The 25,363-nt window shown below is 47.4% G+C and overlaps 1 protein-coding gene across 4 annotated transcripts in view; it reads right to left on the minus strand.

Annotated features, from left to right (window-relative positions):
- CCDC6 (coiled-coil domain containing 6) overlaps window positions 1–25,042 on the minus strand; it is a 121,468-nt gene extending 96,426 nt beyond the window's left edge. For 2 of the 4 annotated variants that reach the window (XM_027091825.1, XM_027091826.1), the window contains exon 1: window positions 24,492–25,042. In XM_027091825.1, the coding sequence (XP_026947626.1) occupies window positions 24,492–24,800 (309 nt within the window). In that variant the 5' untranslated portion in view covers window positions 24,801–25,042. The remainder of the gene's footprint in view (window positions 1–24,491) is intronic. The other 2 variants (XM_027091827.1, XM_027091828.1) reach the window with 2 other exon arrangements.
- Between the last annotated feature and the right edge of the window lie 321 nt (window positions 25,043–25,363).

Raw genomic sequence — 25,363 nt, forward strand, 5'->3', positions numbered from 1 at the left:
CCAGAAGCTGTGCTAGTACCTTTCATGGGAGCCACCACCTGGCGCAGCTCTGTATTTAGAAATCCAGGCTGTCCTTTTCCTTCTCTTTGCACTTTCCTATTCTATCAATGGAACCCATGTAATAAGCACGAGTCAATGACAGGAAAACTATCACTAACTAATTAGTAAGTTTTATTGCAACTTTGCTCAAATTATATATCCTGTCCAACTGAACCATAATATTAAAAGCTTGTGTTCCTTTTATCAGTTCAACTTACATAAATTGGAGTGAATTCAATTGATTATGTACTTAATGAGGAAATCCACTTTACTCTAAAACGCCCTAAAATATCTCTGAGAACATGGGGCTAAGATTCCTATCATGTTAGTGAACTGATGGAGATCAGGATAGAACCTGTTTTACGAAACTGAACTCTGTACACAGTGCACGCCAGGTAAAGTTTGATGTGTTGCTGTCAGAGTTCAAAACCCTCAACGGAGAGCCCCAAACTCCGAACAAATTTCTTAACACTTCCTAGCGTCTTACAAAGACCATCACCTCCTTCTGTCACCTGAGGAAGTGGGCCATGCTAGTGACAGGTCTTAATGGTACTCCAAAAACTGTTTTGAACTCCCAACATCTACCAATTCAGATTCTTAGTAAAAGGAGAGTTTGGTCATAAAAGCCATGTATCTTTGCTCTCTCACTGGCTTCTAAGTTATCAATATGCAGACAAAAGGAGTTTTCAAAGCTAAGAAAGTTGACTAAGTTCAGGGGCAGGGAGGAGGGTAAACAACATGGCACTTATTTCAAAGGAAAACCAATCCCTCCAAAACTCGATAAAGAATAAAAGATATTTCCACCTAAGGGATAAAGAAAAGGCCAAAACAGACAAGAGAGTAAAAAGAAGAAAGGATTACAAGTGCAGAGAGAGATGACAAAAAGCAAAACATGACCCAAGGGCTTCCCTGGTGGCGCAGTGGTTGAGAGTCCGCCTGCCGATGCAGGGGACACGGGTTCGTGCCCCGGTCTGGGAAGATCCCACATGCTGCGGAGCGGCTGGGCCCGTGAGCCATGGCCGCTGAGCCAGCGCATCCGGAGCCTGTGCTCCGCAGCGGGAGAGGCCACAGCAGTGAAAGGCCCGCATACCGAAAAAAAAACAAAACAAAAATATGACTCAATACTGCCCAAGTGAATATAAACAAGAACATTAAGAACACATATACTTTGAAACCCGTAATTCCACTCTTAGATATTTATCCCATAGATAATATTCACCAACTATCACTAAGATTTATGCTAAAAATTTTTTTAAAGAATGTTTACTGTAGGGAATTTCCTGGCGGTCCAGTGGTTAAGACTAGGGCTTTCACTGCTGTGGACCTGGGTTTAATCCCTGGTTAGGGAACTAAGATCCCACAAGCTGTGCAGTGCGGCCAAATAAATAAATAAATAGTTGCTGCAGGTGTCAAAAAGAAAAAACGAATGTTTACTTTGGCTTTGTCTGTAAAAAGCAAAAGACTTAATTAACAATTAACAATTAATAGAGAAAGAGTTACAAAAATAGAGAGCTCCCATTTCTCGGAATCCCATTTCATGGAATACTTTATAGGGGGCCCTTTATACAATGAGACAGCTCTAGGCCCGACAGGAATGAACTCATGACATACGCTGCTAAGTGAAAAGAGCAAGAGCCAGAACAGCATGTACAATGAGCTCCCATTTCTGTGTATGTTTCAAGGGGGACAACAGAGGCCCACACGTGCATCTGCGCAAAACATATCCAGAAAAAAACCCTTAAGAAACTGCGTAAGAAACTAGTGACAGCGGTTATGGCTATGAGGACAAACCAGGGTCCAGGACAAGAGAGACTTAACTTTCATATTTGTGTGCCTTGAATTCCAAAGGCACCAATTACGTGATTTTTTAAACCTACCTTTCCTAAAAATATAAAACTATTTGTTTTTTCAGTTTTAACATGGAGCCTATGCATTTTTTATCTGTGAAAGAAGAGTCTCAGATGATGTCCGCAAAGTAAATAGCAGTAGAGGGTTCAGCGCTGGGGACAAAACAGGAACAGTTAATAATATTTAATGATGGAAAGGGGGTTAAGAAAGAACACGGAATGCAGAATGGGAAAATGCCAGTAGAACTTTCCTGACTGTCTTCATCTATAGACTGAAACCCACCAGTAAGCAGAGATGTGACAACCTTGGGCAGAAAACACAGAAGAGGAGCTCTCTACCTTACCACCTTGCTGAGCAAGCCCTGTTCAGGTTCCTGGTGCCCTCTGCCGACCAGATCACCCCCTAAATAACCTGCTTCTTCTCCACTCACCTCCCCAGGCAGCTGATCCAGGCAGGAGGGAACCTTCCTACATCTGTCCCCTGCCTATCTAAGACCCTAAGATTAACTGTTCCTCCCCACTCACTTCAACCTCCCCTCTGGCCCACCTCATTGGTAATACCACTGAATCCACCTTTTCACCAGGTTTCCTTTCCATTGCTCACATAAGCAGCCAAGATCTGAAATGTGTACCTGAGACATCAGAGAGACAACCACAGCACGGCAATGTACAGGCTCCAATAAGGGAAGGTCTCGAGGCTCTGACTCACTCAGATACAGGTTGCAGGACTCCTCAACACATTAGTAAGACGCCAAGAAATCCCACTGAGCACAGGGAAGAGCCCTCCCCCACCTAAGGATCTAAGACTCTAACAGACGTAGAGAGGACATACCCTCTACCACTTCCCTTTTTTTCTTCCCTTGTACAAAGAAAGCCCAGAGCTGACTACTCATCTTTCAACTTCAAACGGGCACACAATAAAGTGTGAACCAAGGGCGAGGAAGGGAGAAACCCATTTTTGGACACATTTACTATATATCAACAGTCCTCCCATCTTTATTCCTTCTTCAATCCTCCAGCCAAGTGGAGGTTTGCTTAACAAGCAGTAAATCTTTTTGCCACATATGGGTTTTGAAACAGGAAGACTATTGGCAAAAACACATCCTAAAGAAAAACTAAAAAGGGATGGATTTAAATGCCACTTTTGCCGGCCAAATTTATTCATCTGAAGAATGTTCTAGATTGGCACAGACACTGGAATAAACACCTATTCCTAATTTAAAAGACATATACGCCAGCATTGCTCCTTGAATTAGAGGCTCTAGGTACTAAAGGGTGTACAGAAGCTGTAGGATTAGAGGCACGGAAGTGGTCTCAGCAGATCCCACCTTCTAGAAGGCATTCTTCTTCCCTTTTGTATGGTGTGTGGGGGGGGTTGTTTTGTTTTGTTTTTGTTTTTTTGGCCGCGCCATGCGGCTTGTGGGATCTTATTTCCCCGACCAGGAAGCAAAACCCAGGCCCTCAGCAGTCAAAGTGCTGCGTCCTAACCACTGGACCGCCAGAGAATTCCCTGTGTGGTGTTTTTAATAAATGCTACTCGACAAAATTCTTAAATGATTTGATTTTTATACCTTCGTACGAGTTCTCATACAAATCAGGGAAAAACTACACATCAAAAGACACTTCCATTTTTAGAACACATATTCTCTGAGGGAAGAGGAAGTGCAGAGTACAAAGAACACCGTCTACAAACCGGGAGACCAAGGTTCAAGTTCTGACACTGGCTAAAAGCGTGGACTTGTGTCATTTGATTCCCCTAGTCTGTACTCTGTAAAAGTGAACATCAGACTAGCAATAAGCAACATTTAAGATATTCTCAGATCAGAAATTTGAAGACAGCCAGAGACAAGGCTAACGAGTAGGTCTCTTCCCTTCACATGGACATCTTACAGATTTCACTAAGAGTTCAAGGTTTATGCAAAGGAATACTCGGTAGCATCAGAAGAGAGACTACCACCCCTGTCAAAACTGGCCCCACCTACTTCCAGATCCTTCCTCAGGCCACATCCAGATCGTACTCTGACCACATCTTTCAGTTCCTCAAACTTGCCATGCTTCTGTTGCTTTCAGGATTTTTGCATGGCCTGTTATCTTGGCCCAGAACGTGTTTTACCAATCCTCTGCGTAGCTAACTTTTACTCATCTTTCAGATGATGGCAGCCTACATGGTGTCTCTGGGGAGCATCTCCCGGGCTGCCCCAGACTAGTTCAGTTCCCCCATCATATCCTCTGAGAACCACATGCGTATCTTTCAAAGCATCTATCACAATGTAACTTGAAATCAGTTGTCTGATGTCTATTCCCTCCTACCCCTCCCGTCCCCCCCTTAGAATATAAGCTCCAAGACGCAGGGACTGTCCCCTAAACCCTAGCACAGCAGCTGCTCACACAAGATCCTCAGAAATATTTGTGAGATGAACAAAGATGACTGGCTAATTGGTCAATATGGAAGATAATTAAATTTAATGTCCAGAGCTTCAAACCTTTCTTTAAGCAGGGGAAATGGAAAATACTGCAGAGTAAAATAAAACCACCAGATAAACAGTCTGAAACTGACCAGGAGAGAGAAATAATGCCAATTAAATGGAAGGTCATTTAAGAAGGTTCTGCAGAGCGGAAAAGGCTACAGTAATAATATCCAAAATGCACATAATTCAGGAATTGAACAGTTCCTCACAGGAGGGGATTTATCCTAATTCAAGATCTTATATGAAATTATAAAGTGATACTGCAGAGAAATATGAGGGGGAAAGACACCAGGAGATGTGCCTCTATTATTCAGCTGTGAATTCAAGAAGTTTAATGCAACTTCAAAGAGTATCTAGCATCTTTACTTCTATGATTTCTTCTGAATCTCTCTTAAATGCATTGTTTACCATTGAAACAAAACTGCAACAGAAGTCTGTCCTACATTTTTTTTCAGAAGTGTAAATACCCAGTTTTATCATAACAGTAATTCCTGCAGATCATAAACGGCATTAAGAAAGCATAAAGAGGGCTTCCCTGGTGGCGCAGTGGTTGAGAGTCCGCCTGCTGATGCAGGGGACACGGGTTCGTGCCCCGGACCGGGAGGATCCCACATGCCGCGGAGCGGCTGGGCCCGTAAGCCGCGGCCGCTGAGCCTGCACGTCCGGAGCCTGTGCTCCGCAACGGGAGAGGCCACAACAGTTAAGAGGCCCACGTACTGTAAAAAAAAAAAAAGAAAAAAAAAAGCATAAAGAAATTTCACTGTGGCTTTAAAAACAAAAAAACACTAAAGCCAAGTCAAAAGATAAATGACAAGTGGGAAATGTTTTTGCAACTCAAAATTAGAAAAAAGGGCAATTCTCTGTAATATGGAGAGTACTGAGAAAAATGGGTAAGAGAAAGACCAACGTCCCAAAAGACAAATGCGAAAGACTATGAACTAGGCATTGACAGAAAAGGAAATCCAAATGCTCTCACACACATATGAAAAGACGCTTACCCATACCCTTGAGAGAAATGCAAAGAGACTACATCAACTTGACATTTTTTATCTTACCAGACTGGCAAAATCCAAGTTTGATAAAAACGTGCTAGGAGGCCACACACTCTCTCTCTCACATCCTGCACATGGAAGCGTCAATAAATCAGTACAAGCCCTGTCCAGGGCAATTTGGTAACATCTATTCAGATTACACATGCATAGGGCATCTGACCCCACAATGACATGTCTGAGAATTTACCCAGAAAGGTAGTATATCTCAGAGTGAAGGGACTCCTCTGGCATCAGCCTGCCTAGCTGTGAATTCTGGCTCTGCCACTCTCTGGGGTGTTGACTTTGGGCAAATCACCCAAGCCTCTCTAAGCCTCAGTTTCCTCATCTGTAAAACAGAGGTAATAATACTGGCTACCTCACAGACTAATGTGAGGATTGAGCCAATAGACGGAAATGGTTTAAAAGGATAGCCAGTACGTAATACGCACTAGGTAAGCGTTAACAAATGCAATGTATCCCCTTCGATATACTCACCCACAGACAAAATTATCCATGTTCAAGGTTACGGTAACCTTGTTTGTGAGACCAGAGACTGAAAACAAATGAGATGCCCAACTGTAACACCCAGCCATACAATGGATCACTATGCAACTGTAAAAAAGAATGAGGAAGCAATCAGCAGACCGTTACCAAAAAATCTCCAAAATATAATTAAGTGGGAGAGGCACAGAACAGAGAATCCTTTACACCACCTTCTGTGTAAAAGGGAAGGAGAAAGCACGTCATGAGCTGCCTCTGCTATTCAGAAAATGCAATTAAAAAATAAAAGAACATTTTAGGTAATTACGTGACTGACGCAATGCAGGTGGTTAGCTGATGCTGCAGTAGTTAATCACTTTGCAATATACAAGTCTATCAAATCAACACCTCCAACCTACACAATGTTTTATGTCACCTATATCTCAATAAAGCTGGGGAAAAATAACTAATGGGAAAAAAACCACAAAAGAACAGTTTAAAGGGGCAGTAGTTTTTCTCTAGCCTCAGGTGAGATTAATATGTACTCAAAAATGTATTACCTAGGAACCTTTAAAAAAAAAAACAACAACAACTAATGCCTGGCTCCTGTCCCCAGAATTTGAAGGACGTGACACCAGGTATCATGACTTCTGAAGTTCTCCAGGGGATTCGGATGGAGAGCAAAGTCTGGGAACCACACAGTGAAAAGTGAAAGGCTATGGCCTACAGAGGTCAAATTATTCCCACAAAGAGCAACGGCTCCAAAAGTAACCAAAGGCCCAAGCACCCAAGCCCCCGAGCCAGCGGCCCATTTCAAACAGTAGCTGACACAGGCAAACGAGAGCAAAGTCAAATAATCCGGACCGTCCCTCGGAGGTCATTTCAACAGGTGAACCACCCACCATTTCTTTTCCTAGACTCACAGAAATCAAAGGCCTGGCCGTCCTGCCCCAACCCCCATGAGGCTTCATTACCCACGTGGAGTGGCCCCACCTGGCAGAGGTCTGGCAAGTATCTGGATAAATTCTGGTAAAAGGACACTTGCTACCTGTCACCTCACTCTCCTTCATGCATTACCGTCAAAGCTACAGCCAGTCCCCCTTGTTTCTAAGTGTGGAAGAACCAGATCCCTTTTTTTCCTTTTCTGCTGAAGAGCTAGCCAAGTGGAAAGCATCCTGGCCTGGGAGTTGGGTCATTACCTTGCAAGCCCACTGTCCCATTTACCGGCACTCCTCCCTGAGCGTTTCACCTGAGCCCCAGATCCTTTGTTTCCCAGGTGAGGTTCCCACTGCCTCCCCCACAGACTTGCTGTGAGATTTCCAGTGAAATAGGTGAGTTGAAACCATTCTGTGGATGCTGCACAAGCTGCAGATTTCACAGCTGGAGATTCTGCACCAAGATGCTCATTTTCTACCTGTCCAGAAGCCATCCGTCTGCACACACTGCCCATAGCTTCCTGGCTGCTGCCGTCGAGCCCTGCGTGGCTTCACACACAACATTGCGCCAGACTTTCTAGATGCCTGCCCACCTTGCTATGGCATGATTCCTCCAGGGTGCTCAGCAGACACTTCCCGGCTTCCAGGGAAGACTGCAAAGGAGATTTCCTTGCAGCAGAGCTGCAGACGCCATGATTCTTGCCCTACATGCACAAGGTGGTGACCTGAGACTCAGACCGCTGTGTGCCATGGGGGCTGGGAAGCCTGTCCGCATACTTTCCTGAGGACAGACAGATCTAGCATGACTGGGATTCTTCTGGGGCTCGTACCAAGAAACAGGGCAGCAGGTAAAAGGTCCCAGAGCCTTCGGTCGGCACACTGGTGAGGAAGAAATTTCCATCTGTGCCTCAGGGCACAGGGGTAAAGCATTAAAGCAGAGGGGGCGCAAGGATAACACATTTAATTCCAGAAAAGCCTTTGCTGTTTACCTTTCAAACACAAATTTACTACAGTAAATACTACTATTTTTTTCAAACGTGATAATGGTATGGTGGTTATAAAATCCTTATCAGAGATGCAAATTGAACCATTTCTGGGTGAAACCACTTCAAGACTGACCATCTGTTGATCACTGGTGAAGCTAAGCGGTTTGTACATTCACTCTACTTTTGTGCACGCTTGAAAACTTCCATCATAAAAAAAGTTTAAACAAAATCCTCCATCATCATAAAAACAGATTTCACAGCAGGGGAAAGTGAGAAATGGATTCTAACAGCATGATCGAGTGCCAGACGTTCGAGGCTAGGAGACAAGCCACGAAGAGTCACTAATGTGAGCAGCTCTGTCTCGTCCCAAGGCATCAGCATCCTCATCAGAGCCCTGGGGCGGGAAGGGTCCCAGGCACCATGTGTAACTGGCATCGGCCATAAACTGCTTTCTGGGCTGGCGAGGCACCCCAGCTGCTGTGAGAGGACATGTGCTCTGTGAAGGAGGCAGCAAGGTGCAGAGCTCCCCACTCGGCCTTCCCCGTGGGAAAACTCACTTCAGCCATAAATGAGAACACGGACATGAGAAAGCACTCTGGGAAAGGGGCTTCTGATGCAGAAGAAAGAGGGACACAACAAGACGGCAGGTACCAGTTCAGCCATTTGGAGCCACCTGCGATGCTGCAGGCGAAGCCTGCTGTTTCCGGCTGCTGTGCTTTGGTCCCTGCAGGTCCTCCTCCCTGGAATGCCCTTCGCCATGAAAGCCTACAAGTCCTCCAACATTCTGCCATCTGTGAAGCGTTCAGCGACCACCCAGGCCGATGCCACTCATTCCATTTTCATTTCTGCCGGAGCCAGTCCTGGGCGTGTCTGGCGCAAGAGCTCTGCACTGACTGCCCGTCTCCTGCTCAGCGGGGGAGGGGCAACCTCTGCAGGCTGCATCTCCCTGTTCCCTGGAATCGGAGATCTTCAAGCCGATTCAGCCAATGAAAAGCACAGGCCGGAGGCTGGAAGGGTGGAAGAAGGGAGGGTTGGGGTGTTTCTCCCCTCTCCTCTCCACCTTGGGCAGCATTCCTGTCTCAAGGCCCCCATGGTTCCAGCCCTCTCCCTGAGTGACCCCCTGCCCTGGGCTCTGATAACACCACCTCTACCCTTTGCCCTCTGGAGGAGGAGGTATGGGAGTGCTGTCCTGCCGCTCCAAACCCCTGGCCTATCTCACCGCACCTCCCGGTGAGTTGTATTCTCAGCGACTCTATCATTGGGATAACCAACTCCCGGGATTAAATTCTCTCCCTCCTACTCTGCAGGGTCTGTGTTCCTGTGTGAACCCTAAATGGGTTCCATCTTCCTTCAACCATGCTGTGGTCACTGCTTTGTCACCTGTCTCCTAGCAGCCTCTGAGCTCCTTCACAAAGTCTCCTTGAGCTTTGGATGCCCTGCCTTACTCCTAAAAGGACATCTCAAGCATACAGCCGGCACTTAGTAGGTGTCCAAAAACTAAACTGAGTTAAATGAACGCCAAGGACACTTGATCATCTCTAAGCGCTAGAGGCAGGCCGCAGGAAGAGAAAACTTTTGGAAACATCTTTACGGTGGAAGCAGGTAGGGTAGGGGGTCCCTGGAGAAAGAGAACCAGGCATGGCTTTCTTGACATAAGGGAAGCCATTTTGGGCCTAAGCCAACCTGTGATCAAAGCCTAGCCACAGTGCTTGCCCTTGAACAGGTCTCAGTAATTAACGATCTTAAAGGAAGTGAGGGAATGCAGAAACAAAGGAAAAGCAGCCCGGAAACAAAAGCTGAGCAATAAAACAGAGTCCTAGTTCCTCCTCAAGGGATATATAATCTGATACCTATCTTTGAGTTCCGCAGGGACAAAGGTCCCCACCCAGGTGGGGGACGGAATGATACTGACCTTTTCTGACCCTCGTGACTTCAATAAACTAAAGCTTGGACTCTGTCAAACTCTGCCCCAATTCTATGCTGAAGTCTCTGCTCAAGCCACTTCACGAATATGCATGTACCCTTAGCTAACCCTATCCCGAACCCCAATTTTGCTGTTGGGGAGACACTGCTTTGGGGAAAGATCCCCGGTGTCCTCCTTACTTGCCACAAGTAATAAATCTTTCCTTCTCCCCCTCTTTGGCTTGGTTGTATCTTTTGACCTGAAACCCACCAAGAGGCAAACCCAGTTTTCAGGTAACAAAGGGAAAGAAGAAGGATCCTTGAGACGAAACTGAGTCTAAGGATTCACTACCCAAGAATATAGAGCAACTGCCCAGATGACAGGACAAGGACTTAAGATTATGAATGTAAAAGACAGACAAACTTTGCTCTACTCTGCACTCCTACAAGGAATTTCACGGAACCTCACAGCGGCAAGCGGTCACAGAAATACAACACAGTGGCGAAGAACGGGGGCTGCAGAGCCGGCCTGCCAGTCCAATGACTCTGGCAAGGTAACCTCTCCGTACTTCAGCTCTCTCGATCTGTAAATCTGCACCAACTGTGCCCTGTGGTTTTGTTTCAAGAGCTCAATGAAACAGTGCATGCTGGCTTCATCAGCCATTACCTGAAACATAGCTCCGGGGTTTCAATCCCGACTGCCAGGAAGATGCAAAATGAACCAGCCTGCGAAGCTGACGGACAGAGATGATGCCCAAGGCAACGAGAGCATCCGTGCCTTTCCTGCCCTAAGACCTCTCTTTCCAAGGGGCTTTCCAAACTCTGAAGCCAAACCACTCACCTGTGGGCCAAAAGCAGCCTGCCCGTTTGCAACCCCTGAACTCTCAACAAGCCTTCTCAGTGAACCGAGGAGAAAACCGAGGCCCCAAAAGTATTTGTTATCTGTGCCTGGCCCTACAGTGAGAGGCCGAAAGGCCCTGTTCTCCCTGTGCCACTGCAGGCTCAGAAGGAAAGGAGAAATGAAACAAGAGGGCTGGTAACATGTGGCCAAATAAAGGGAGACACCTGAGACAGACAGTCAAAGACAGCTTGCAGGGAGGAAGAAATAAGGAAGCTGGTGGAGGAAGGACAGAAAAAGTGAAAGCGAACTGAGAGCAGCCTGAGGAAGAAGAGGAGGTGATGCCCCGAGAAGACCCCAGAGAGCCACACTAGGGACTTCCCTGGCGGTCCAGCGGTTAAGACTCCGTGCTTCCACTGCAGGGGGCATGGGTTCCATCCCTGGTCCGGGAGCTGAGATCCTGCAAGCCACTCGGTGTAGCCAAAAAAAAAAGAAGCCACACTAAAGGAGAGGACAGTGTGGGCTAGCTTCACAGAGGAGGAGAGGAGGCAAAGGAAGGGCAAGGAGATCCACCATCACCCCATAAAGACAGAAAAGGAAGACACGGAATGTGTCCTGAGGGCATCAGTTATCCCCCAAACCTGAGAGCTAAGACGGCATGAGCCCTTTTTAGAGAAGGCACAGTGGCTTAGGGGTCAGGTAAGATGCCATACGATCACAGAGGGAGGCAGGAGCAGAACTGAGTTGTTTGTTTGTTTGTTTCTTTTTTAAGTCTTAATGGGTTTTAGGATTGCCAGATAAAATACAGGATGCCCAGTTAAATTCGCATTTCAAATAAACAGCGAATAATTTTTTAGCACACGTGTGTTCCATGCCACAGTGGGGACATACAGACACTAAAAAACTATTCATTGTTTACCTGAAATTTAAGTACAGCTCCTCAACCTGTGTTTCTTTTGCTGAATCTGGCACCCCTATCTGGTTTCTGAGTCTCTCTCCATTCCACCAAGTTCTCTCCAAGAACCCAGGGGTGGGAAAACAGAAAGGAGTTAATGCATAAAAGGAAAGAAGGGATGATTCACACAGACGGCCTCACGGAGCATGCTAATCTAAAACATGTCAAAGCCTAAGAACAAAAAATGTGAGCGGTGGAACCCACGGGAATTCGAGAACAAGAGAAAGAATGTACTCAGGAAAATCAGCGCAGCCTACTGGCTTCCGCGTGTGGGCTGGCAGGTGGATTCCAGGTGCCTTTTCACATCACCCATCACGTACCAAGGACCCAGAGCTGCAAGGCGCGGGGTCAAGGAAGAACCAAACAAATCAGGGGTTCAAGTGATCAGTGCTGTTCTCTCCCTCATCTCAAAGGCTTGGATGGGCAGGCACTCCAAGCAGCCCAGGAGCGAGGCAGGGAGAAACCAGAAGACCCTACCAGCCTTGGCTAGAGCAGACAGATGACAGCAAAGGCGGGAAGGGCATCCCTGGGTCCCAGACAGCCTACTGCAACTCGTTTACTGACAATGCCAGCTGAGTCCCTGAATTTCACCGACTGCCCGTCTGTCTGTCTGTCCTCCTTGCCCCCTCTCATCACACCAAAAGCCTTCATAGCAGGAGAGTAAAACCCCAACGGTGCCCTGGTGAAAAGCACGCTCCTTCGACCTTCACGAAGTCCCCAGGCTACCATTTCTACGGCTAGAGAGAGAGCCAGAGGCAAGAGAAAGAAAACCAGTCCCTTGAGGAGTCCCCAGCGAGCAAACTGCCGGCCTCCACAGACCCACTCTGGGCTCACAGGCCCGACGGTCCCTCCAGCACGTGGGCACTGCAAGCCTGCGAAGCTGGGCAGTTTCAGAGAGTCCTGTTTTGCTTTCCGTTCTTCAGACCAGCCGCTAAGCAGGAGAGGCATTCGTGTCTCAGCCGTCAAAGTCCGCCCTCTAGAACCCACACCCCCATGAACCAGGGTCAAAGGTCACACGACACAGAAGCAGGACGACTGCCTGCTGCGCACAGCAGTAGAGGCAGAAAACTGGGCAAAGGCACGCGCTGGGTCTTTTTTCATGAAATAACGGAAGGAGCCCGACAACTGGCCTATAAGAAAACATGGGGGCTTCCCTGGTGGCGCAGTGGTTGAGAGTCCGCCTGCCGATGCAGGGGACATGGGTTCGTGCCCCGGTCCGGGAGGATCCCACATGCCGCGGAGCGGCTGGGCCTGTGAGCCATGGCCGCTGAGCCTGTGCGTCCGGAGCCTGTGCTCCGCAACGGGAGAGGCCACAACAGTGAGAGGCCCGCGTATCGCAAAAAAAAAAAAAAAAAAAAAAAGAAAACATGGATCTTTTAGGAAACGCGTTTGCCTCCTGCTGTCCTGTTACTTTTACACGGCCACACAGGCTGGTTTCATCCTGACTCACCAAACCCTAGGAAATCGGCCGAGTTCCCAGGCATCCCCAAGTGCCAGAAAAACGCAGGCCCTGAGAAGCCAGGCTGCAGAGCTCCCCAGCCTGAGGTCTCCGCAGAGCTTGGTTCTTGCTGCCTCAAACCGTCGCCTCTCAGCTTGCCAGACGCTGCTTTGCACCATCATGTTATATACAGGATTAACAAGAACAGTTTTGATCTTGAAACACATTTTGGAGAACAAGAGAAAGTGTGTATGGGGGGGTGGTGTTATTAATCATCTTTAATATCATTTTCTACAAGAATAATAATTCACAAATTACCAAAACACTCTGATGTGCACTGTTTCATCTGATCCTCATAACGACAGTGGGTGGAAGGTACCAACTCCAAAGACTGGTTTAACCAGGTAAGCCCACCAAGGCTCAAAGGCTCTGAGGGAAGCATAACATAACTAGCAAGGTAGCTAGAACCTCAACTAACTGGGAGACACGTTCTGCAGGGCCTGTGTCCCCTCCCAGTGCCCAGTGATCAACACTAGGGAAGGGGGTGGGGCTACCCAGGGGGCAGAGCTAAATTGAAAACAATTCCACAGATACTCACACAGTGGAACACTGCATAGCAGTGGCAAAGAACCACCGCTACAGGTAACACGGAGGCTGACTAATCAGTCAGTGTAGGAACCAGGATAAGAAATCAAAGAATCTACACACATACAAAATACATTCTGTATAAAGTCACTTGTCATATGAAGTTCAGAAAGAAGCAAAATTAACCTACAGTGATAGAAGTCAGAACAAGGTTACTTTTGGAGGGGTGATGAGTGGAACAGAGCACAAGGGAACTTCAGGGGGTGCTGATACCAGCATGCATTTTGATCGGGGTAATGATTTACACTGGTGAATTCATTTGTGAATTCACTGAGCACTTTTCCATAAATTGGTACATTCAAAGCTTGGGTACTTTACTGTATGCTTAACTCCATTAGAGTTTAATAAGAAGTAAACCTGGGCACCCCCCAAAATAAATTCCACCAACGTTACTGAGCAGCTGCTGTGCTGAGGCTATGGAAAAATGCAAACGATGCTTCAAATGGCAGGGTTTTATGCGCCGACCAAGGTACCATCAGACTGCCCAGTTCAAATCCTGGGACACAGAGACAGCAAAACGTTGCTGTGAGAATGAAGTGAGTCCCTGAAAGTAAGGTGTTCAGATATGCACCGGGCACAGAGTGAGACCATAATCCGTAGCTATTATTATCATGGAATAAGACAGATCATCTTATAGATGACAAATGACAAAGTACCTGTCTCCCAGCAGTTTAGAAGGGAAACACCAATGTCTGCACTAAGCAGCCAGAGCAGATTATGAAAAGGCAGAAACGCTCCTACCATCCCCCCCTTCCCTGCCCGCTTCTGTCATTAGCCCCTGGATGGGACCCAGGAAAAGAGCCCACGCCGGCCCTGCTCTGCTCCCCAGTTTCCTTTCTTTCCCCACATTCATGGAATGCTTCCTCCTGCCACTGCCCCTGCCCACACCTACATGAACTTCAATTTCTCCTTCAGGTTTTAGCTTCAGCGTCACCTCCTGAGAGAGAAACAGCCCTCCTTGACTGTGGTTCCCACTCCCGGCCTAAGCCAGGGGCCCTCCCCCAGCTCCCCGAGTGCAGTCTCCTCCCAGCTGCGATCCGTGACACAGCGCCTGGCATACAGCAGGTGATCAATACAGTGCTTGAAAAACAATCCACTCTTATTGTGCTAGTCAGACTATTTTTAAGTAGAGGTTATAACAGAAGTACAACGGGACTTGTTCCAACCTGGGATTGGGTGGGGGGAGAGGAGGTGGGGAGAGGCACCCAGATGGCTGAGCTATCAGCAGAGGTGGCACCTACTGGGGTACATTAGACAGGGTCAGGGATGGAACAGACCAAGGCCCAATACTGGAGGGTAAGACAGCCAGAAAGGTGCTGAAAAACCGCCCCGTTACCCACTGAAGGCACCCTCTTTATCATTGTTTCTTTTCCAAAGCAGGGAGTTTGCTACCCTGGATACACTCCCTGAGGCCTGGGTTGGCATCCTGGGAATTTGCTGTGCTAATGGGGCAGCCCTCACTACTCTAAACGAAGGGATACAACAGTGTGGGAACAACTAAGAGGAAAACGCCCCCAACAGGATAAAAATAAAACTGTTCATAAATTAATTTATGGGTAGCCTTGTGCTTAAACTCTGAGGCCAGACTGGGAGTTCAAATTCCAGCCCCCCCTGATAGCCTTGGGTCTTCAGGCAAGTTACATGACCTCTCTGGGCCTACATTTGCAAATTTGCAGGCTACCCATCAGTGGTGCAGATTAAATGAGAGGATATATGCCAGGCCTCCAGACAGCACCTTTGCCATAGTAAAAGCACTGGGTAAACATTAGCGGTCGTCACAGCAGCACAAAATGACTTGCAAGTAGAGCAATGCTTGGAAGGAAGAATCTCAAGCTTTTTTTTCTTTTTCAGACTTCCTTAAATTATGGTTTATTCGAAATGCCATCAAGGAAATTAAACATGAGACATTTCATTAAAAAAAAAAAAAAAGGGCACCCATCATCTACAAGGTTTCTTTCCTTTCCCAGTCCTTTCTCTTTCCCAGAGGACAAGTTTTCACTGTGGGTGAGTCCCTCCCCAGGTTCTCCACATCTGGGTGCTCACTCTAAAGGCAAATCCAGAGCGATGGTGCAGAGCCCAGAGCTGGGGCGCCACATGTTTACACAACGACAGAAAAGAACCAGATGTGGGATGGCCAACAGGCAATAAAAATCGAAGTCGGAGCAAGATATCAACAGCACTTTAATTAAAATGCTTTGGGTCCTAATTCACAACTTCAACACCAAGACAAGAAAAAGCAGCTAGCTGCTTCTGTAGATCAGACTAAATTTTTCCTATAAAAAATACACAAATTTTAGGGCTTCCCTGGTGGCGCAGTGGTTGAGAGTCCGCCTGCCGATGCAGGGGACATGGGTTCGTGCCCCGGTCCGGGAAGATCCCACATGCCGCGGAGCGGCTGGGCCCGTGAGCCATGGCCGCTGAGCCCGCGCGTCCGGAGCCTGTGCTCTGCAACGGGAGAGGCCACAACTGTGAGAGGCCCGCGTACCACAAAAAAAAAAAAAAAAAAAAAAAAAAAAGGTTAAAAGGGTAACTTTTATGTCGTGTATATATTACCACCAAAAAAAAAGAAAAATTACCAAAAAAAAAAAAAAAAAGTCACTGGCCCTCTTCTCTGGGTACTTAGGGTATTTCTCAATAATAAGCTACACGCACTGAAGGTTTAAAATGATGTGAAATACTTAATATATTTTTCAAAGGACATGGCACCTTACCAGGTAGTGATTTGGACCTAAAGAAGTCCAAACCTCTGCTTTATGGTACATATACTCAAAATTGTATTCTTTGATTAACAAAGACGTTAAAATCATCTAGTCGATTTTTTTCCTCAAATTTTTGTGTTTCTATAATCAGGAGCTACTAAACGAAGCAGAGACACAATGTTTTGACTCTTAGCAAATGTCTGTTTAGATAAATTAAGGCCTGCCTAGTGAAGAGCAACAACAAAAACCAAACAAAAAACCCCAAACAAAAACAAAAATCTCAATAGAATAAAAGTTATTGTTTGAGTTGGTATATTGGGATAATTGAAAAAAAAAAAACCCCACTGCTTACATGCAAATAATTTCATGAGTTGAGAAGCTCTTCCTATAATTAAACACCAAATAATTTTTCTCTCAAGACTAGTTTAGCCCTTCTAATTCAGTCTCAAAAACCTTGACTGCACAAGACTGTTCACTAAGGAAAGAAACACGTGAAGGGTTTAATGCAGGTACTAGATTTCTAAGAACTCTGCTTAGCTCACCCATACTCCATGTTTTCATTCTTTTACTTTCCTCTTTCCTCCTATGGAAAACTTTTTGAATTATGAGCTACGTCTGTCTAGCTGAATATGCCAACTCTGCTCCTTAGCAGCGAATGGCCTCATTTGATCCCAAGTGCCCTGAGACGCCCTGAAGGGTATTAACCAGCTCACTGGTGACACAAACCTGGCACCCACAGAGGCTGGTTTGATTTGGAACAGATGCGTGGAAGATTATCCCATCAATCAACACCGCTTTTTTAAAAAACTGGAGTTTGAAATTGTCCATAAACTAGTATCTCTAATTAACTTTAAGGTAAACACAGTTTCCCATTAAAGACTTAAGAAATTTGGTCCATCCAATAATTTCCATGTAAGGAAAGTGGGTGGCCCCCAGAGTGTAACAGGAATAGATGAAAAAAACCACCTACATAATTTTGATCTACAGGCAGATGTAAATTATGAAATTACAAACATCAATGCCATTTCTTTTCAATCATCAGCACATAAAAAGAAAATTAAAAACAAACAAAAAGCCTTTCGGTGCCACCTGGACAGACAAATTGAGCAACAGTTCTCCCCATCTCTGCCTTACAAAATAAAAATAAACTCCAAGCTAATCGAACTGTGAGTGAATATGACACATTGTTTTCCTCAGATGTATTCACCGCATTAGATGAACTTCATTTTGGAAGGTGGAAGGTAAGCCAGCCCTCCCTGGAACCCTGGCACCAGTCTGCCTGAACTACCTTTCTTGTTTCCACTTGTATGTTGGTTATTTCTGCATTTCACAACTCTCTGGGCTGCAAAGTGCTGGAGAGGGAAGGACCGTTCCCTCTGCTCTGAATTCCCTACAGCACCCAGCTGGGGCCGAGCTGAATGCAAGCCAAGTGCAATCCTGCTGGAGAAGGCCTTACATTCCTTCTGGGTATTTCAGAGTATTTGGCACACAGTAGGCAGTTCCCAAGTACTTGTAGGTTGAATCCTATTTCAGGCTGTATTTATCACACGCCATTCCGTGCCATACTGAAGAGGTGAAAATTCCCCAGCATTAAACGAGTGAGTATTAAAATGAACTTTAATCACCAAACTGCACCCCATGCGTCGAATCTAGGGACTAATAATAAGTAAGGAGGTGAGTTCATTCTAAATAACCATCAAACTATTAACCCTTTGTTTAATATTAATACTCTCCCTGAAAGAGAAGGCCTACACAGTGTGACATCTGCAATTTACTGGTAGGAGTAAATAGGGATAAAATCCACAGCTGTGGGCTTGAGAAGCATCAAAGATAAGAAAATCTGACAGCCTTGGAGAAGTAAAATAGGAAGAGTCTGCAAGTTAACCCCACTCCAAGATCCTGACGATTAGAAATATCTTCCAGAACATTCGTTCCCCTGTCAAGAAAATTTCAACCACCACCAAGAAAGCACACCCTGAACCTGTGAACATTTACTTCGCTAGCTTTGATGATCAATCAATCTAAAAGCAACTGCACGGTGACTGAAAACAAAATACAACACCTATCCACTGAGGGAACAAGGAAGGTGACTGTTACTCCTTGCTCAACCTGGCTGTATGAGTCTAAAAGCTCAGATTAGCATTTCTAGGTGTAAATGCTGCAAGGCATAATTTGAGAAAAAAGAAGAAAAAAAGAAAAATGAATGCAAGTACACACTGGGTGTGACACTCTATCAACCCCCCGAACTCCACTCTGCAAGCCACGTGTGGAAATCCACAGAATTCAGCAAGTCTCCCCATCCTGTTTGCTGCAACTTCCTCGGTTTGGAGATTCAGGTGCCTGGTAATTGCCCCGATGCCTCCCCACCCTTGACGGCCATGCTTGTTTCCCAGAAGCCACTGTGGGGCATTTCAACATTAAATACGGTTATAAGAAACACCTGGAGTGACCTGCCACCATCACCAAAACTGAGATGGCAAATCTGAACACTTCCAACAAAGCCCTTGGAAAGGTGAACCCAAAGACACTTTGTCCCCTTTTAGAGGTGAAATGTATCACGAACGCCTAGGTATATGCCACAAAGTAGCCTACAACATCATCCATAGTTAGAAAGCAAAGGCTTGGGACACACACTGATTTGTAGTGTTCCACCAAAGTGTACAATATATCCACTCATCCGTCCAACGATGGTGAGGATGGCGTTTGCTGTTGTTCCGGACGCAGGCAGCAGAGCAGCTCTATGAGCACAAGGTCAGGAGACAGTCTTGGTGCCCTTGCCCAGTAAAAAACAAAACAAAACAAGAACACCTCATCACCCAATGCCTCTGCGGTCAACCCAACATCCCCTTGAGTGTCTACTGCATGCCAAGCACTGAGGAACGGAAGTGAACAAGGCAAATTCTGCCCCTGAAGGAATGAACACATCTGCCATCTCCCAAAGGGGAGACCTATGTGATGGGGGCCTGGAGAAGGGGCGGTCTCATGAATGGGCACGTAACCCAGCGTGTGGCTAGTAAACAGGCAGTGCTAGCGCACGCTGGGGTCGGGGAGGAAGTATAGTCTACTTGCATTTACTAGGTGAAGGGGTAGGAAAGGACATTTAAGGGCAGGAGGTACATCTTAGAGAAGCCAGAGAAATCTACTGAAATTCCAGGAACCAGCAGTTCAGCAGAGTGGGAGCTTTGAGAATGTGAGGGGTGTGTCTGTGAAGCAAGCAGGGGCTGGAGCACACAGTGCCTGGTAAACCACAGGAAGCTTACCTGGATCCAGAGGGCAATGGAAGCCACTGGAAATCTGTGAGCCAGCAACGGCCAGCTTGGATTTCTGCTTCAGACCAGTGTCTCTGGTCTTGAACAAGAGTCACCACAAACTAGATACTGGTGATTCTCTGAACTATTCCCCATCCTCAGCAAAATAAATAAAAGCACTAGAAAAGACTGTCACAACTGTCCTCTACGGTTTTGTGGGGATTTGTTTTTTAATCAGATACAAAGAGATTATATGAAACGTATAGAAGAAATCTAAGAATAGCCTCCTTAAGAAGACTGGATTTGTGTATGATCAGACCTAACTGTGAGGTCATACTTTTCTCAGAGTTGTGTCTAAAGTTGGGTGTTACCCTAAGAACCTCAGAAAAAAAGTTTTAAAGCAGGAAAAAAAAAATGACACACACTACACCTTTTTATAAGGGCAATGTTGATCTGATAGCTTCATAGAGTCTGCCAAAACAAAGTCTTAGAAAATGGAAAATAATGTATTAGGCTTCCAGAACAAATAATCCAAAATCCACAATATTAACTATACGGTGGCTTTTACTGGTTAATGAAATCATTACACTGTTGATGTTTAAAATAGCCAGGTTTTCTAATCATGCCGTACTAACATGTTTTTCTACTATAACTTCAAAATGCCTTTGTATTCCTCTATTTCCCTAAACTTCTACAATGAAAGACTAATTTTATAGATAGAAAAAGACAACTAAACTCTAGTGATTTAACATAGGTATTTATTTTCTAACCAAACACATGGCGAAGGCCTGAAGTGGTATAGAAAACACACCTTAGAGAACTAGCCACGCCAAGTATGAGACCCTGCTTATACCCTGAGAAACTAGTCCAGAACTTACAAGCCATTCAATTACTGCCCACAACTGCATTTCCTCATCTTCTCAGAGACCGCGACCCCTGGACACATCTCACTACACTGAGTCAGACAGTCTCCGATTACACTTTAACTCACAGGACAAGCCAGATAGACTTAGTCTAACATCTAAAAACTACTCAACAGCGTGACTGAGCATTTGTTGTTTATTTTCTCCACTCCAAAGGAGAAATTATGATCGATAATAAGCAGTCTGGTTCCGCTGCTGATTTACTGGGAGAAATCAGATAATCACTCAAAACATTCCATTCCACCTCTAAGCCAAAGAAAACACACCGGGGGCAAGTGGTAACACCAGACACTTGTGGACCTGGATGAAGGGCCTCGTACAGTTGGTTCTTCCCCAAAGATGACGTTTACCTCTATCATACAAACGCGGAGAACACAGACCCATGAAACCAGTCCTTTACTAAATGGGTAGCTGGACCAGAGTAAACGCCTACATACCAAAAGAGACAGAAAAGACCACTGGTTAAGAACTTCCATGGGCCTTTGGACTTGGCTTAAAAAAAGAGGGCACAATAATGAGATATTACTACACACCTATTAGAATGGGCAAAATCCAAAACAGACAACATCAAATGCTAGCAAGGACGTGGAGCAACAGGAACTCTCATTCGTTGCTGGTGGGAATGCAAAATGCTACAGCCACTTCAAAAAGACTGTCTGGCAGTTTCTCAACAAAATAAACACACTCTCACCATACCATCCAGTAATTGTGCTCCTTAGTATTTACCCAAATGAGCTGAAACCTCTGTCCACCCAAAAACTTGTACACAGATGTTTACTGCAGCTTTATTAATAATTGCCAAAACTTGGAAGCAACCAAGTCCTTCAGTAGGTAAATGGATAAGTAAGCTGTGGTACAGCCAAACAATGGAATATTATTCAACACTAAAAAGAAATGAGCTATCAAGCCATGAAAAAACATGGAGGAAACTTAAATGCATATTACTAAGTGAAAGAAGTCAATGTGAAAAGGCTACAGGCTGTGTGATTCCAACTATATGACTTTCTGGAAAAGACAAAACTATGGAGACAGTAAAAAGATCAGTGGTGGCCAGGGGTTAGGGACAGATGAAAAATCAGAGCACAGGGGATTTTGGGGGCACCGGATCTGCTCTATATACTATTATGGTGCTACATGTCATTTTACACTTGCCCAGACCCACAGAATGTACAACACCAAGAGTGAACCCTAATGTAAACTACAGACTTGGGGTGATTAAGATGTTTCAATGTTGGGTCATTGATTGTAACGAATGTACCACTCAGATGGGGGATGTTGATAATGGAGGATGGGAGGAAGGGCAGGGAATATTGGGGAAATCTCTGCACCTTCTGCTTAAATTTTCTGCAAACCTAAAACTACTCTAAAAAACAGTTTTAATAAAAGCACACTGCTCTCTTCCCAGGGTGTAGCTGATTAGCAAGGTAACTTCCTGAATACGTTCAAGGAAAATGAAAGACATCCATAATCGCCTTTTGTGTTCAAAACATGAAAGTTAATATCACAATTAGAGGAACTAGTGAGAGCCATGAAGGCAAGTACTAATAGGATTCTGGTACCATCTTCCCTTCAAATAAACTCGAAAGTGAAAAATCTAGCAAAGCCTTCACTTAATTGAATATCTAGACCTTGTCAAACACTTCCTGGGCAGCTACCAGCAAGGGCTATATGTCAGTTAGAGTTGTCAGGGGCTGTGCAGCTTAACCTTGACGTAGACTATGACAGTGTTGTTCAATGGAATCCTTACATCCACAGACCCAGTTCATGTGGTCGCACACATTTCTCCTCGCAAATTACACACCCTAGAGGTCAAACCCCCCAAACACAATCTGCGTCCTAGGTCAGTTAACTCTAACTCTCAAAAGCTGAAAGGAATCTCTCCTCTGCATTTGCCTTAGTAACACCTGCCAAGTACTAGGGAACTCAGGAAACCACAAGCACTTTATTTGTTTCCCTGATTATATTAATCAGAGATTAAAGAAGCACGGAGAAATTTCTGGTACGTATAGGCTGTCATCTAAAACAATTTTAAAATTTGACTCAGTGAGGCCACAGAACATTTCACAAGGCGTATTTGGTGAAATGTCAGTTTTAGTTGCGGGAAGTACCAAGGAAGCCACCACCTCGCACGCTCTTCTCGCCAAGTATTCAGAGGTCTCTGATCTTATACACCAGGAACGAATGTGTTTGTCCATGCAAAGCCAACGTGTGGTGTACAATTTACAGACCTACTTTTTAATATGGCCAGGTGTCAAACAGATAACCCTTTCCTAATCTCTCCACCCCCCCCCCATCCTCCCTCCCAAACAAAAACAGCCTGAATTGCTCACAGTACGCAAGAAGCCAGAGATTCTGTTTCGTGTAAGTGTTGCTGCTTTTGGTGGTTCACATTCTCCAAGAGACCAACGAACCCTCTCATTTACTAACTCCAACCTTAACTAAATTGCTTCCACCAGCTTCTCCCTCTTCTCAAACCCCCACTCACCGTAGACATCTCTCTCAGCCAAAAAAGCTACTCAAGAGGCTTGGAAGCGGCTGCCTCTGCAAATTCCTCCCCCTTCCTACCAAAAGGGCACTTCAAGAACTTTACAGTCTGCAGACACATGAATATGGCTCCAATGCCATCCACCAGGGCTGGATTTGAGCATGTGGAGTGTCTTTCAACAATCAATTTCTAGTTAGGCTGCCCATCACACTGAAACTGGGGTGAAAACCTGCTTTCTAAGCAAATTCAGAATGCCATCCAGTTCCCAAGTGTGAGCTAGCACTGGGGGGGGAGCATACACACACTCCCTCCTCCACTGAAGACTTTTTCCTGGCACAGGGGCATCCTAAACTCGCCCCATTTCCTTTCCAGGGTCGTGATCTTTGATCTGCCCCCAAGTTCATGCCTTTTTCTCCATCTGAAGGTTCAGCCTAATCAGCTATTCTGCAGCAGCAATAGCAATTTATCCCCTTGGTTTCTTGACACTTTCCTCTCTCCTCCTGGCTGTGAATCTGTTTTGATCTCAACAAGGCTGTCTGTAGGGGGATCCTGGAAGTTAATGATGTGGCTAGCTGGCAGGGATGGTAGGTGAGAGCACACAATGTACTTTTTCCAGTTATGTTTCGCCTCACCATAGCTAATAGTGGCCTTTCTAAAGGCCTGCTGCACTAAAAGGGAGACCTACACCCCTAAACTTCCCCTCTTCGGGGGCGCCTCTGGAGGCCAGGTGGAAACAGAACAGACAGCCCGGACTCCGAGGCAAAATATCCCTAGACACTCCACCACCAATGAAGCAAACACACGTACATCTTGCTCAGCAAGGGAGTCAGTCGATCCCCTTCACCCAGGTTTCGGCCGGTTCAGGCTTCGTAGCCTTCACTCTGTCCAGGCCGGTATAAGATGCTGCATTCTCCCGGCTGTACACCGCCGCCGCCACCCCCCACCCAAGGAAAGGGCTTCCAACGGAGGTGGGAGCATCAGCTCCGGTACCCGCCCTTCCCTCTCGATCCTGGCCAGAAAAACTCCACTTCCCGGATTCCCGGCCACTCTCTCCCGCCCCCTCCCCGGGCGATCCAGCCATAGCGCCGTCCTGATGCCAGCGAAGTACCCAGCCCAGCTGCACACCCCCCGAACCCCAACGCAGGCCCCCGGAACAGGCCCCGGCTTCCTCCCTCTCCCTCTGCCTAGGGCTCCCGGGCTCTGAACGCACCCCTCAAGCAAACTAGGACTGAAAAAAGTCCCACCCCGCCTCCCCAGCCACGCCGCCGGCCTCCAGCTCCGCCCGGGAGGGGCCTCCTCCCCAGAGGCGACAAGGAAACGCGGGTGGTGGTTCCAGCAGCCTCCTCCCGCACCCCGCGAGGGGCCTGGACCCGGGGAGGGCAGACCCGCGCGGCCCCGAAGGGACACCTCCCTCTCCCCCACCCTCCGGGGCCAGCGGGTCTTGGCAGGGAGCGTGCTCTCTGCGGGTCCTCGGGAGCCTCGGGGAGCCCGGGGGCCGCCCGGGTCTGGGCGCAGCGTCTCCCGGGGGCGGGCGGAGGTCGGCGCTGCGGCGCGCCCGTGGGGGACACTCACGATGGTCACGCTGGCTTTGCGCAGGTCGCGGTTCTCCTCCTGCAGCGCCTTGCACTTGAGTTTGTAGGTCTCCAGCTCGATCTTGAGCACCTTGTTCTCCTGCTGCAGCGAGGCCAGGCGGTTGGTGAGCTCCTCCAGGCGGAACGGCGAGATGACAATGCCCCCCGACTTCCCACCGCCGCCGCCTCCCCCGCCGCCACCGCCGCCGCCGGCGCCCGAAGTCGACGAGCAAGACGACTGCATGGCGGCCGAGCTGCCGCTGCTGCCCCCCGCCCCGTCCGTGTCGCTCTCGCTGGCGCTGTCCGCCATGGCCGCGGCGGGCTGGGGAGACGACGAGGAGGAGGAGCAGGGAGGCGGCGGCGGCGAAGGCTGGGCTGCGAATGAGTGGGCGCCGGTCGAGCACAGGGGAGCGCCGAGCTGGGAGCCTGGCAGCAGGGCGCAGACTCGGAGTGGCTGCGAGAGAAAGAGAGGGAGCTTCCCGCTGCCAAGGGACCTCCTCTGCCAGCGAACAGAGACCCCGCCCGGGCTCGGGCAGTATTGCACTGGGGCGCGCTCCAGCCGGGCCTGGCGCGCTCGCTAGGCCGCCCTGCAAAGCCGGCTGAAAGCTCCGAGACCCGCCCCCCTCCGCCGCCGCCGCCGCTGCCGCCGCCGCCGCCGCCGCCGCCGCCGCAGCCGCCCTCCTCCTGGCGTGCGCCGGACGGCTGGGGAAGCGCGGGCCCGGCCGGGGCGGGAAGGCCAGGCCAACCTACGCGCCAGCCGCTCGCCGGCCACAAGTGTTCCGAGGGTGGGCCTCCCAGCCCCCTGACCTAAGCCCGAGGCCGCCCATCCTCTTCCGGGCTCAAGCCAGCTCCTGGGAGAAGGAAACCTAACGA

This window comes from Aethalodelphis obliquidens, unplaced genomic scaffold (assembly GCF_003676395.1).
Source record: "Aethalodelphis obliquidens isolate GAN/ISIS:26980383/991018 unplaced genomic scaffold, ASM367639v1 scaffold73, whole genome shotgun sequence".
NCBI classification, from domain to species: domain Eukaryota; kingdom Metazoa; phylum Chordata; class Mammalia; order Artiodactyla; family Delphinidae; genus Aethalodelphis; species Aethalodelphis obliquidens.